This window comes from Zeus faber (genome assembly GCF_960531495.2).
Source record: "Zeus faber genome assembly, chromosome: 8".
Lineage (NCBI taxonomy): Eukaryota > Metazoa > Chordata > Actinopteri > Zeiformes > Zeidae > Zeus > Zeus faber.
The window spans coordinates 20,987,305-21,000,041 of record NC_137195.1 but is presented as its reverse complement, the minus strand read 5'-3'; the positions used below and the strand labels follow the sequence as shown (position 1 = coordinate 21,000,041).

Below are 12,737 nucleotides of genomic sequence, written 5' to 3'. Positions count from 1 at the left end.
CACTCTGGAGGGCGGCCCTCGCTGCCTGCCAAGCCGCTGCTGGACAGTGGCGCGTAAAAACAAAACGAAGTGAGGCCAACTCGCTGTTTGGCCTGCTTCGATTAGTCACCCACAACTCCCCGGTCGATGTCTCTTTTCCATGACCGAATGGTTCTGAACCACTGGTAAACCCACACTATTCCGTCCTTTGGTCTGTGTCAGATAGGATCAGCATGGAAATATTACTGTAATCATTACGGCAACAGCAAACAGCCGTCTTCCACAAGCTCTTTACTATTCAGAATTTTTTTCTTTATTTCTAGACAGTATTGCTGAAATTCTGCATCTGGGCATACACATGTAACTGCATCATGGCTTTAAGAACATGTTATCCAACTAATTTATGTTTATCAGACTTGTACATACATTTTTTGCTGAATATAGAAATGATATAACGGCCTTACTTCTGCTTCAGCAGCTTTACTGTACTGTAACTTTACGATTCATTTTTCGTCTAATGGCTTGTACACATACTGTTTTGCCATCCTTACAGTAAGACATGTTTCCCCCTTTCCCAAACTGGGCCAAAGGTCTGATTCCAAGGTGGTTCCAATATGTTTCTTGGGGACACGTTCTCTGACAGAATTTTGCATAATGCATCCTTAAGCATAACCACATGGTAGTGATGCAATCAAGATGATAACAGGAATTTATTTCACTGTATGGCAATAATTGCAATAAACCATGTGCCGTCGGCTGAGATAATGGAGCAGGCTCTATGTCTAATAACCCTAGCACCCATGCTCTTGTTGCAAAAAAACATTTATTTAACTAGACCCAACCTTACTAACTACCATGTCACGTACACTCCCAGAAACAACACTACCGGTTTCCCCGCAGTTCTTCCTTCCCGATTTAAGAGTCAAGTTATTCATACACTTCTTAGTCCTGAGAGCGCTTGCAGGGCTCAAAGCCTCTTCCGGCAGCTTAGCGCCCCATCGTAGTTGGAGTCAAGAGCCGGGCAAAGTATTGACTAGCCCTCCCAATCCCATTTAGCGAAGATGGAGCCAGTTTGCCCGGGATTACCTGGCTGCTCCACAACGGTCCCTCTCTGCGTCGCTTAAGAGCATTAGGTCATCAAAGAAGGGTTTTAGCCGCTTCTTGCAGCGGGCCCGGACCGTGGCTCGGTGGCTCGGTGCCTCGGTGCCTCAGCTGCTCGGCTAGTGACGTCTTCTCTCCGCTTCCCCCCGAGCCGCCGACTTGTGGGGCAAAGAGCCACGTGTCTCCTGCTCAGGGATCTGGTCTCGCGGGCTCCTTGTCCAGAAACCAAATGGTGGAGAGCAGAAAGCATTGGGTCATTTGTGGGCGAAGAAGGTGTCTAAAAAGGATAGCGTGACAAATATCCAAAGACATTTACTGCAAGTATACGTGTGTGTACTGGCGATGGCACCGTGCAAATACCGGATGTATTTGTTTCAGTGAACCTGGAAACCATAAAGATTAAATCAAGAGTAAATTTGTTCCACACATATTGTCCCAGTTGAGAATAACTGAAAAAATGAGTCACTTTCAAAACATTATAACACAAACAATAACTTCCATCTTCACAGATGAGAGCCATTTGGGGGAAAGAAAATAGCGTCTCAAACAAATCGAGTTATTCCTCCTTAAAACACACTGATTTGTGGGTGTTTAGTTTGAAAGGGAGACAGACGTCCAGCTGTGGCAGTGAGCCGTGAAGAACCCCACATCCACTCCGAGCCCACGTAGGGTTTGCAGTAGCCATTAGTTTCCCCAAATTGTTTCAGCAGTTTTTAAACCTTCCTTTTGATGTGTCCAGATCATAGAGCCCCAGCTCGTGAGATGGATCCCAAACACCCCATAATAAGGCGTCCCAGAGGAACTGCTGCGAGACAACAGCACCTTCGATCGCTGCCCATGGAAAAGGAGCCCGCCCCAAATCTTCAGCTCTAAGCTGCCGGAACGGTTTGAGTGCAGTCATACAACCACACACACGGGCACACACACACACACACACACACCAGCAGCATCTGTATAGAAGCAGCGTCGCGGCGGCTTCTTTCTTCGGCGGCGGTGACCCAGACTCACCCAACTTTACATTCTACTCCAAGACGTAGCGATTCTCCAGATCTTCTTATTCGACACTCGGGGCTCTGGAAACCCCATCCCCCCGACCGGCTTCTGATCCGCCACCAAAACGAACCAATGCCGTCAGCACAGGGAATATTTATCCGACAAGACAAACTAATGCGACCCACCTGGAAATCCAGTTATCTTTTCCAGCGATGGGAAGGGTGGGATGAAGATGAGAAGAAGAAAGAGAGAGAGAGAGAGAGAGAGAGAGAGAGAGAGAGAGAGAGCGAGGTGGTGATGGAGGAGTTGAATAGCGCTGAAGGAGTGAGAAGGAGGAGGAAGAAAAGAGATGACATTCATGTGTTGGGTCTTCAGGGTTATTGTCATCGTTTAGGTATTTTTCCCTCCCAGCAAAAAAGATGATTTGAGTTTCAGAACAATGAGCATTCCTTGAAACACGGCCGTACTTCTTCTGGAACGCGGAGAAGATGACTGAGGAAATTTTCCCATCAGTAAAGCGTGCCGCTCCAGTGTTGTTCCAGGCCGGATAGATAGATAGATAGATAGATAGATAGATAGATAGATAGTGTGGCAGTTTCTCCTGCCACAGGCCACCCAAGTGGCGTTCTCGGGGACCCCCGGCACAGAGACACAGAAGACGGTGGGTTGTAAACACCAGTTTATGGTAGAGGGTGGCCCAGTTGGAATTAGCCAGGAGCAGATGCAACATGTCATGACAGGGCTCCTATCCTGAGTGTGTGTGGGGTTGGCGGTTTTACCTGCTGCTCGTTTGACCAAACGACAGATATGCAGCCACTCTGACCCAGTCACCTAGATCAAGGTCAGGTGTGGCTGCTCAAACCACACCAACCCAGCACCATAGATAGATAGATAGATAGATAAGTTTACAAGAAATTCATCATGTGCCATACACTAATGGAGCTACCAAGAGCAAATGGATATGAGTCCATCCATTTCCTCTATATTTGACAGGTTTTTCTCCCTGTTGGTTATCCTGGCCTCAGTGCATAAACAGTGAAATTCACATGTCCACTGTTTGTCGCCTACTCTGCACCAAATTCTCGTTCATTTTAATTCAACTGATATTCTTCCATGGCTGATGGTATCGGTGTATGTGTGTGTGTGTGTGTGTGTGTGTCCCCCGCCTTGCAGCTTTATCACTTTTCTGCTCAGTTCTGCCATTTCACCTCCTCGTCCGCTAAAGAGAGGTCAGCGGAAAGAAAGAGATCACGTTCGCTGATTTGCTCCTAATGAGACAGAAATTAGAACCGTGATGACCCCCGCCACCCCTCCGGGTGGCGTCATATCCCCAGGGGTAATCCTGTAAGGGAGGCGGAAATGCCCGTGCACATTCATCCCGCACATTAGAACGGCACTAATTGGAAAAGCAGAGAGGCTGAGAGGTGTTTCGGTACCGTACAGAGATGTTTTTGCAGACCTGTCTTAGTACGGGGCCCTTGCATTAGCTGGTCTTTAAGGGAAATCAGCAGCAAAAAACACCCACACGCTGGATGTTCAGACTAGCAAATAAGCCTTGAGCTTTTTTGTTGAATCTCAATCCCATGGGCCTCTGGGGACGCGAGGCTTGATGATGGACAACTCCACCTCGTGCCGCCGGCTAACTGGGTTCAGAAAACATACAAAACCGGTCCCAATTTTCAGTTTATTGGGTCACAGTGTCCAGAAGATATTTCATGGAGCCCAGAGGCGAGCGCTTGGTGCTTGTGAAAGATCGTGTTTATGAGGAGGAGATAGCGAGAGGCTTTTCCCCCCGTGCGCTCCAGTTTTCCATCCTCACGCGCAAGGAATTGGTGCTTTAAGGCATTTAAAAAGGCAACTCATGGGCTTTAAAAAATATACAGTATTTGACTCTTTTTTTTAAGAGTCAGGATGACGATATGGGAGAGAAAGTTCTTGGGGAAATCGTATCCTAATTCAGTGTTGACACACAATTTTCTCCAGAGACGAGAGATTTCACGGAGCAGACCATTTCTGGATAAATTCCCCATTTGACAATCTGGATTTTGAGTTAGGGAACCGTATTGATTGACAAATATGAATGCAAAGCCATCCGTTTCAACAGTTTTGTTTTTTTTGCTCCCACATCTTATCCTGACAAAATAATCGTAAAGATTCTGAATGATTCACTGTCAAATCCTCCATTAGCAATCCAGTGAGAGACTGTACATCAATTATTTCGCCACAGAGACTCATCACGACGGATAACTGGGGCTTTATTTCCATTAAAAAATATACCTACTGTGTCTATAACTACCACCCCGCTTATGGGAGCCAGTCCAATCCATAGCTACCTTCATTCCACACCTGCGGAAGACATCAGCAAAAAAAAAAAAAAAAAAAAGCTGCATTTGGTCCATTTGAGCAAACTAATAGTTCTTCATGCATTTCCAGATGTGGAATTCTATTTCAGAGAGATGTGATGAATCTGACGCCCGCCAATCAAGGGACATCGATGAGGAAGGCGAAAGTCTTCTACATTACCACACAGTACACGCCTCTGGTGTTTTTTTTAAGGGTTTCTCTATGATAAACGTAGGTGCAGCTTTGCTACGCGGACTCAGGTATTTGTAGTGTTCCCATTGTGTCCAATTTGAGTTTGAGTTTGGCTGAAAAGCATCCATTACTTAGCTGTGAGGCAGCCGTAGTAGGCTGCACGTACATACTCCACAGTATAGGCTGATATACATGTGTGCGTCCATTTCGACTGGACCATGGGCATATACGACCACTTTGTCAAACCAAAGCAATTTAGTTAGGCTGTTATTTTCCTGCTCGTTTAGGCCTATTTTGCATGAGGCATTTATTGCTGTCAAGATTAAACAGTATTTTAGAGGCTCTGGAAATTAGTTGCTATTGTATTCAATGGACTGAATTAACCTTTTTGCTTGAGATGTACAGTGTTTTTAACACTGCATTGTGGATTACAGCATTCCATTCAATTGTCATTTAATAGGTCATGATGTTTTTTTATATTTTATGTTGTCTTTGGCCCACGGTGGTATATGTAATAATTGATCTGTAAAAAGGTTCCCTGCCCTGCTGAACGCCTGCACTCCCTCCCTGCTCTGCGCAGACACAGAGCTCCAGCACCGGCCATGAGGTTAAGACTGAGCCATGGCGTAAATGAGATAATCTGGGTTTACAGAGCTGGGCGGCCGCGGTGACGCAGGGCTTTACAACACCCTAATGGACACTCTGTGACACCTGCCCGCAACCGACAAAGCCACCGCTCCAACCTAATCCTCCAGCTGTGGGCCACTGCGTCGCTCTCAGCCCTGACACTTCACTTCCGTCCTGGAGCGCTCATAAAAACCGCTCTCTGGGATCCTGCCTAATCCCAGCCCTGGAAATAGAAAAACACTGATCCAGGATCTGAGCGTAGGTTCCCTCCATCATCTGCTTCAGATGATCATGGGCCTGAGAGGCCAAACTAAACCAAGATGGCTGCTCCAGCTCAGCCCTATGTTTGCAAGAGAACTTGCTACTGTTAAGATTTCAAGCTTATCCGCCATCACGGGGTTCCTATTTACAACCTTTTAACACCATTTAAAAGTGGTAATGCGTACGATTTTTTATTTCTAATCCCATGTTTGACATTATTTGGCTGACATTTTTTTAAGGAATAGCCATTCGATGTATTTGTGTAATGCATGTGCTCCTCTATGCAGTTTCCATTATTGGTTGTGGGGTCCGCCATTCCGGGCAAGGATGCAAAGATCAGGCAAAATCAGCTGCATTAAAGTGAGAGGTGAATTTGATAAATCAGGACTAGTTGCGGTCAGCAAATCACCAGCACCCTCATATGTAAAGAAAAAAATCCCCACCACCTGAAATGACCAAGAAAACAAACAAACGAAGGAACCGATCAAAGGTTTCCGTTTCGAATTCTGGAACATGTAGTGTAGTCTTACGGCTCTCCACTTTAATTCAAAGAAAACCTTTCTACCAATTACTAAGTTTGGAAAACCCAGCTCCATGACTCTCTCTCTCTCTCTCTCTCTCTCTCTCTCTCTCTATTATGTTGTGTTTTGTGTGCTCTTCACAGTGATATGTTACTGTACGTCACCTCTGTCTTTGTTATGATGGGTGGAGGCGTAGAAAAAAAGGAATAAAAAAACGTCAAAGGCCTGTTGTGGGAGCGCTTACATCCAAGAAATCAAAGTGTAAATCATATATCCATCAATTCTATAACACCAATACGACGAGAATATCATTTGTACGTAAAGTTACGGCTTCTCATATGAAAAGGGGAAATTCATCTTACTGGCATTTGACCAAGTACAGTAAGTGGCCGCTAATGACACCTTGACATTCTGGTTTTAGGGCTTTGAGGCACAAAGATTATGTAATTATTACAAATCAAATATGAACCAGTAGCAGGAGTATGAAACCCAAAACAATCAAAAAATATGTATCTTTTAACTATCAGTACTAACTAACTATAACTATTATTTAACTATAATCATTCAAGGATTCAAGAATGATAATAGTTCAATAATAGTTATAGTATAGATAATAGGTTTGATATGGTATCTATTGTTATGTATTCACAATTAAAATGCTAAAATCGTCTTAACTTGAAGCGTTTTGGTTACATTTGGCAACCCAAATATTACACTTATATAAATATTACACACACACACACACACACACACACACACACACACACACACACACACACACACACACACACACACACACACACACAGAAAAAACATTTTAAAGCACATCTCAATACCCAAACTTTTCCAGCTATCCCACAGAGGGCGATATGGCAACATCATTAGACCATGTCTCTTGAAATAGAGGTTCGCTTCTAAATGATGTGGAAATAAATGCTAATATATCTTATTTTATTTTTGGATCATGTTAAGATTAATCTTTTTGAAAAAAATAAAAAAATAAAAATAAAAAAATAAAGTTTACACTCACAACAACGTATTTTTATACTATTTAGACTAGTGATAACAGTTAACAGTTAATGACAACATCAAATCCTTCCAAATATTGGTCAAGTGCGCTGCAATTTGCGAAAGCCGATTCTCACAATTTCACACTGTGAGAATCGGCTTCTGCGGCACAGCGTGGGCTTCCCCTGCAGACGACAGTGGTTTTCCACGGACTGTCACTCTCTCCATTCCCCCCCTGGGGATCGGAGAGGGGCGGGATGAGCTGCAGCTCTTAAAGACCTGCCTCCTCCACTATCCCCAGTGGACAGGTAACAGTTAACTCCACCACTACTGAAATAAACACACACCAAAGGAAACAAGTTGGATTTCCTGGGCACATTCAAGTTGCATTATCTGGATTAGACCCTTTTTTTTTTTTTTTTTTTTTTTTTTTTTTTTTTTGGGACATTGGAGAAGGAATGCAAAATGTGAGACTCTGTGGGATCGTTCTAGAGAATTGATCATCGCAGGCCAAGTGGGACTTCATGCAAATTTATAAAGTCATAGGCGTGCCTTTGGGCGATGGAGTCCCTGCCAGAGAAGCAAACCCCTTGGACCAGCACCGACCTTCAGAGAGGGATGCTGACACCAGAGCAGAGATGTGTTAAAAAGCAGTGAAAGGAGAGAGAAAACACCAGCTTTCGACGCTGCTCTGGATTTTAACTTTACTGCGTTTTTACGCACAGCCCCAGCCACCACCACCACTTGCCTTTGGTCTTCTTTTCTTCAAACCAGTAAATTGTGTTTATGTATTATTGCAGTCCATTTAGATGACCGGGAATACTGATGTGGACTAAGTTGGCACCGCTTGACTTCATAGAACTTGTGCGTAAAATCCGTGCGTAAAGGTCTCCAGAGACCGACATTCGATTTTTTTTTAAATTATCATCAACCTTTTTTCCTCCACCATGTCAGAGGAGGAAAATATCTCCGCCACCAGCAGCTCCGACGGCACCATCTCCGCCACCGCCACCGCCACCACCTCCGCCAGCAGCTCCACCACCTCCAGCAGCAGCAGCAGCAGCAGCAGCAGCAGCAGCAGCAGCAGCAGCAGCAACGTGAGCGTCCTGAGCTGGGAGCAAGTGCGGCGCCTGGACGCGGTCCTCACGGAGACCATCCCGATCCATGGCCGCGGCAACTTCCCCACGCTGCAGATGAGGCCGCGGCAGATCGTGCGGGTGGTGCGCGGTCGCATGGAGGAGAAGCGGATCCGCGTCCGCGACGTGCGGCTCAACGGCTCCGCTGCGAGCCACGTCCTGCACGGCGACAGCGGTCTGGGCTACAAGGACCTGGACCTGATCTTTTGCGCGGACATGAAGGGCGAGAGCGACTTCCAGACCGTCAAAGACATCGTCCTGGACTGTCTCCTGGACTTCCTACCCGACTGCGTGAATAAGGAGAAGATCACCCCGCTGACGTTAAAGGTACATTCACTTTTATGTCACTTCTAAACTTTATAGATTGTTAAAAAAGAAAAATAATAATAAGGTGATTACATCTGAGAACCATACCCACAAAGTATTGGTTTTGTGTACTTAAGAGGATCAGGCTAAACCAATTTATACCCTTGTACTCAGCCGCCTATATCCCAGGGCAAGTATACTCCATCTTATTAGGGTCAATCTTATTAAGTGCAACTCATACAAAGATGAGAAGATCTCCTTCATGTCATTTCAAATCAGTAGTTAATGTGAAAATAATCCGATATGTGATTAATGTCAATGCTCTTTGTCTTCATCTTTCACAATCTTTCACTACCACACACCTTATCCCACAGGAGGCCTATGTGCAGAAGATGGTGAAGGTGTGCAACGACTCCGACCGTTGGAGCCTCATCTCCCTCTCCAACAACCGGGGCAAGAACGTGGAGCTTAAGTTCGTGGACTCCCTCCGCCGACAGTTCGAGTTCAGCGTGGACTCCTTCCAGATCAAGCTGGACTCCCTGCTGCTGTTCTACGAGTGCTCCGAGAACCCCATGGCCGAGACCTTCCACCCCACCGTCATGGGCGAGAGCGTGTACGGGCACTTCGGCGAAGCTCTGGACCACCTGCGCCACAAGATCATTTGCACCCGCAACCCCGAGGAGATCCGCGGCGGGGGTCTGCTCAAGTACTGCCACCTGCTCGTGCGGGGTTTCCGCGCGGCCTCCGAGTCCGAGATGAAGTCCCTGCAGCGCTACATGTGCTCGCGCTTCTTCATCGACTTCTCGGACATCGGCGAGCAGCAGCGCAAGCTCGAGTCCTACCTGCAGAACCACTTTGTGGGCCTGGAGGACCGCAAGTACGACTACCTGATGACCCTCCACGGGGTGGTCAACGAGAGCACGGTGTGCCTGATGGGACACGAGAGGCGGCAGACCTTGGGGCTGATAGCCATGCTCGCGGTGCGTGTGCTTGCAGAGCAGAACGTAATACCCAATGTGGCCAACGTCACCTGCTACTACCAGCCGGCTCCTTATGTGGCAGATGGCAACTTCAGCAACTACTACATAGCGCAGGTACAGCCTGTCTTCGCTTGCCAGCAGCCCGCCTACTCCACCTGGTTGCCGTGTAACTGAGCCAGTGCTGGAAGGAAAGGAAAAAAAAACGAAACAAAAAAAAAAAGAAACGGGAGGTCCTATTCGTTTAAACAAGGGGCCGAGTTGCTCTGACACCTTCAGTATGTCCAGTGTCTTTTGCGGCTGAAAGAAAGAGAAAAAAAAAAAAAAAAAAAAGGCCCCGAATGTTTTGGATCAAAAGCTTGTGTTTGGTGGTTGGTACTTTGAGTATGAGGTCAAATTAAGGACCCGGGGTCCACTCGCTCAAGCGAAACCTATCAAGTGTCGGCAGAAAAGTCACTGTGAAAAGGAGTGTTTTTAAAAAGGAGTGTGAAGCAAAAAAAAAAAAAACCCGGAAAAAAAAACAAAACAATAAAAAAAAAACGAAAAAAAACTGTGATGCAACTGTGAGGGTTTCCAAGGGCGTGGGCGGCGGCAGAAGGCGCAGCCGACACTGTCCGAGCCTGATGGACGCCGTCGAAACTGAAACTGATTAGCCAGCGCTTTTCGTCCGGCGGTGGACGGATTAAAAAAAAAAAAAAAAAAAAGCAAAGAACCCCAGCGGTTCTGGGGGTGCGGGGAGGGGGGGGGGGACGCCTTGAAAACCCTTCCACACTCTGGGTGTGTGGGGAGAAGGGTGTTCAGGGGTCGCTACTAGTGAGCACTCTAGGCTGCTTTTTTTTTTGTTCTCGTTCTACGGGCAGGTGAGCTTTTATCAACAGCGTTTGCAGATGACAAACGTATTTACTAGCCTTTGGATATAATGACGGCTGTTTACAGACCAAAGAGGTTGTTGTTTTTTTTTTTGGATTGTTTCTTAAAGATAACACGCCGGTTTTTTTTTTAAAAATGGGGAGAATAAAAGCATAGTGAAACGTGTTACGCTCAATGTGTTTGTACGTGTGAATAATGTGTTTTTTAAGTGCCTAACGCCTCCGAGCGGGCGGAGAGAAAGAGCGGGGGGGAGGGGGGGGGGGGGGCGTAGCGTTTGGTGAACTGGCCTCACGTTAGCGCTCCCCGGAGGCTTGTGAATGTATATGTGAAAAATCACCATTCAGTCCGCGTCGACGTCGTTTCAGATCTTTAAAAAAACAAAAAAAAAACAAAAACAAAAAAAAAAACCCACTTAAAGAGGATTCAATTTGGTCACGAGCGGAGGCCGCGTGGTTCGGTCCGCCGGAGCAAGTGGCGACGGCGGGAGATTGCGAGACGCGCGTTTACCGCCCGAATCCAATATTGTATTTTTCTGATGGAGGGAGCAGAATAAAAGGACATTGTCTTATTAAAAAAAAAAAAAAAAAGGAAAAACAGGCCAATCCACCACCTATCCCCCGCCCATAAATCACACGAGTCAGACGTGCATTGCATATTACAGCTGAAGTTGTTGTTTTTTGTTGGGTTTTTTTTTTTCAATATTTTTTTTTTAATTTACCGCGTGGACGTCGTGCACCTGGCTTGCAAGCCGCTCCAGATCGGTGGCAAAACACAAGAGTTGATTCTCGTTCCTCCTCAACATCGGTTTCATCGTGGTGCTTCTGATCCGTTGTCTGTTTCGCTCTCCTCTGCAAAAGAGAGAGAGAGAGAGAGAGAGGGAGAGAGGGAGAGGAAACGTGACTTTCAGCTCCTTTCGCGGGAGGAAGCTGAAAGAGAGCGTGTGTCGTCGTCCCCCCCACCCCCCGTTCGACCCTGTTTGCCGAGACATCTCGGACGACGGCGGAGTATTTACTGTAGCACCCGGGCAGGGAATTCCGCGGGGGTGCGGAGGCCCGAGAGGTTGAACCCTTCGCCCCGGGTTTTCTGTCGTGTTTTCTTCCCTGCGGACGCTCGCATTTTCGGGGTCAGAGAAAAGAAAAAAATTGTGCCAAACGGTGACCTGCTGTGAGCCCCGACATTTCATTAGGGCCCGATCGGTGGACTGTAAAGGGAAATGTGGGGTTGCGATTGGGACAGAATGAGAGAAGGGATGAAACGCAATGGGGAGAGAGAGGAGGGGGAAAAAATGGGAGAGCGAGAGAGCAAGAATGACGGAGAGGGAGAGAGAGGGAGAGGGAGAGGGAGAGGGAGAGCGCGATAGAGCAGGAAAGAAGGCCTGGGGAGATGGGTCCAGCTGGTGATGGGGTTTATCTGTGGAGGGCCTGGACCGTCAGTGTTCAGTGAAAGTTGCTAACCTCATCAGTTCAGGGTGCAGTTTTTCTGGGAGGGGAACCCCGAGCAGATCTCTCCGTTTTCAAAAAGCATCTGATTGTCATTATTATTATTATTATTATTATTATTATTATTTTTATTATTATTATTAAACCGCAAGTAACGGCATACATTGGCACTAGTTTAGTCATGCTGCAAGCTTGCAAAGCCATTTTGATTTTTAGAGACAGATTTATTCCTAAAGGCTGATTTTTTTTGTTGCTTCATTCCTTAGCGTTTATGAGAGTTGTACATAAATACGTATATATGATTAAAGGCCCGACGACTCTTTTTCCGATGCGGAATAAATAATATACCGCCGGTCCCTTCCTGTAAAAGGGGGGGTTTGGGGCGTGACGGTGTTGGACGCACATCAGGCAAATGCTGTGTCATTTAGGAATTTTATTGAGTTTGCTCTTGTCTTACATAATCCTGATTATACTCTGCTTTGTTCCGTTGTGTAGTTGTTTTTTTTTTTTTTGTTTTGTTTTTTGTTTTGGTTCATTTTGTTGTTGTTTTTCTTCCTCCGAAGGACTTTCCATTTCGATACTATCCTGTGGATCGTGCGGGCGATGTGTTGTCGTTTAAACTCAGTGAAGTCCGAAGAGAAAACTGACTCTAGCTCTAGTCTGCCTGTCCGTTAGCTATCGTGCCTGTCTCCTAGAGATTGTGGGTCTTACTGCATGGTCTTGTACGCATTGTTTCAAATGTCACGGTTTCCAGTAATGCAGTCTTAACAATCAAGCGTTGGGGTGGGGGAGATTCTGTATTGTATGTATATTTTTTATGATTGTTATTTTTATAAGTGTGTACCAGACACTGCAGATATTGCAGCGCTTTTTGGAGTCTGTGATCGGGGCTGCAACGGATAAGTTCTTGATAGCTTTTTTTTTTTTTTTTTTTTATCTTCTACTATGTGTCCGATGGCTCAAAAGGAGGTTTTCATCAATAAA

General features: G+C 46.1%; 1 protein-coding gene across 1 annotated transcript in view; it reads left to right on the top strand.

The window, feature by feature from the left end:
- The first annotated feature begins 7,521 nt into the window (after window positions 1-7,521).
- Window positions 7,522-12,737, top strand: part of tent5aa (terminal nucleotidyltransferase 5Aa) — a 5,221-nt gene continuing 5 nt past the window's right edge. Inside the window, exons 1-2 of the mRNA XM_080005272.1 lie at window positions 7,522-8,488; window positions 8,842-12,737. The exon at window positions 8,842-12,737 is cut by the window's right edge and continues 5 nt beyond it. Coding sequence (XP_079861398.1) covers window positions 7,973-8,488; window positions 8,842-9,621 — 1,296 coding nt within the window. The 5' untranslated portion in view covers window positions 7,522-7,972 and the 3' untranslated portion in view covers window positions 9,622-12,737. The remainder of the gene's footprint in view (window positions 8,489-8,841) is intronic.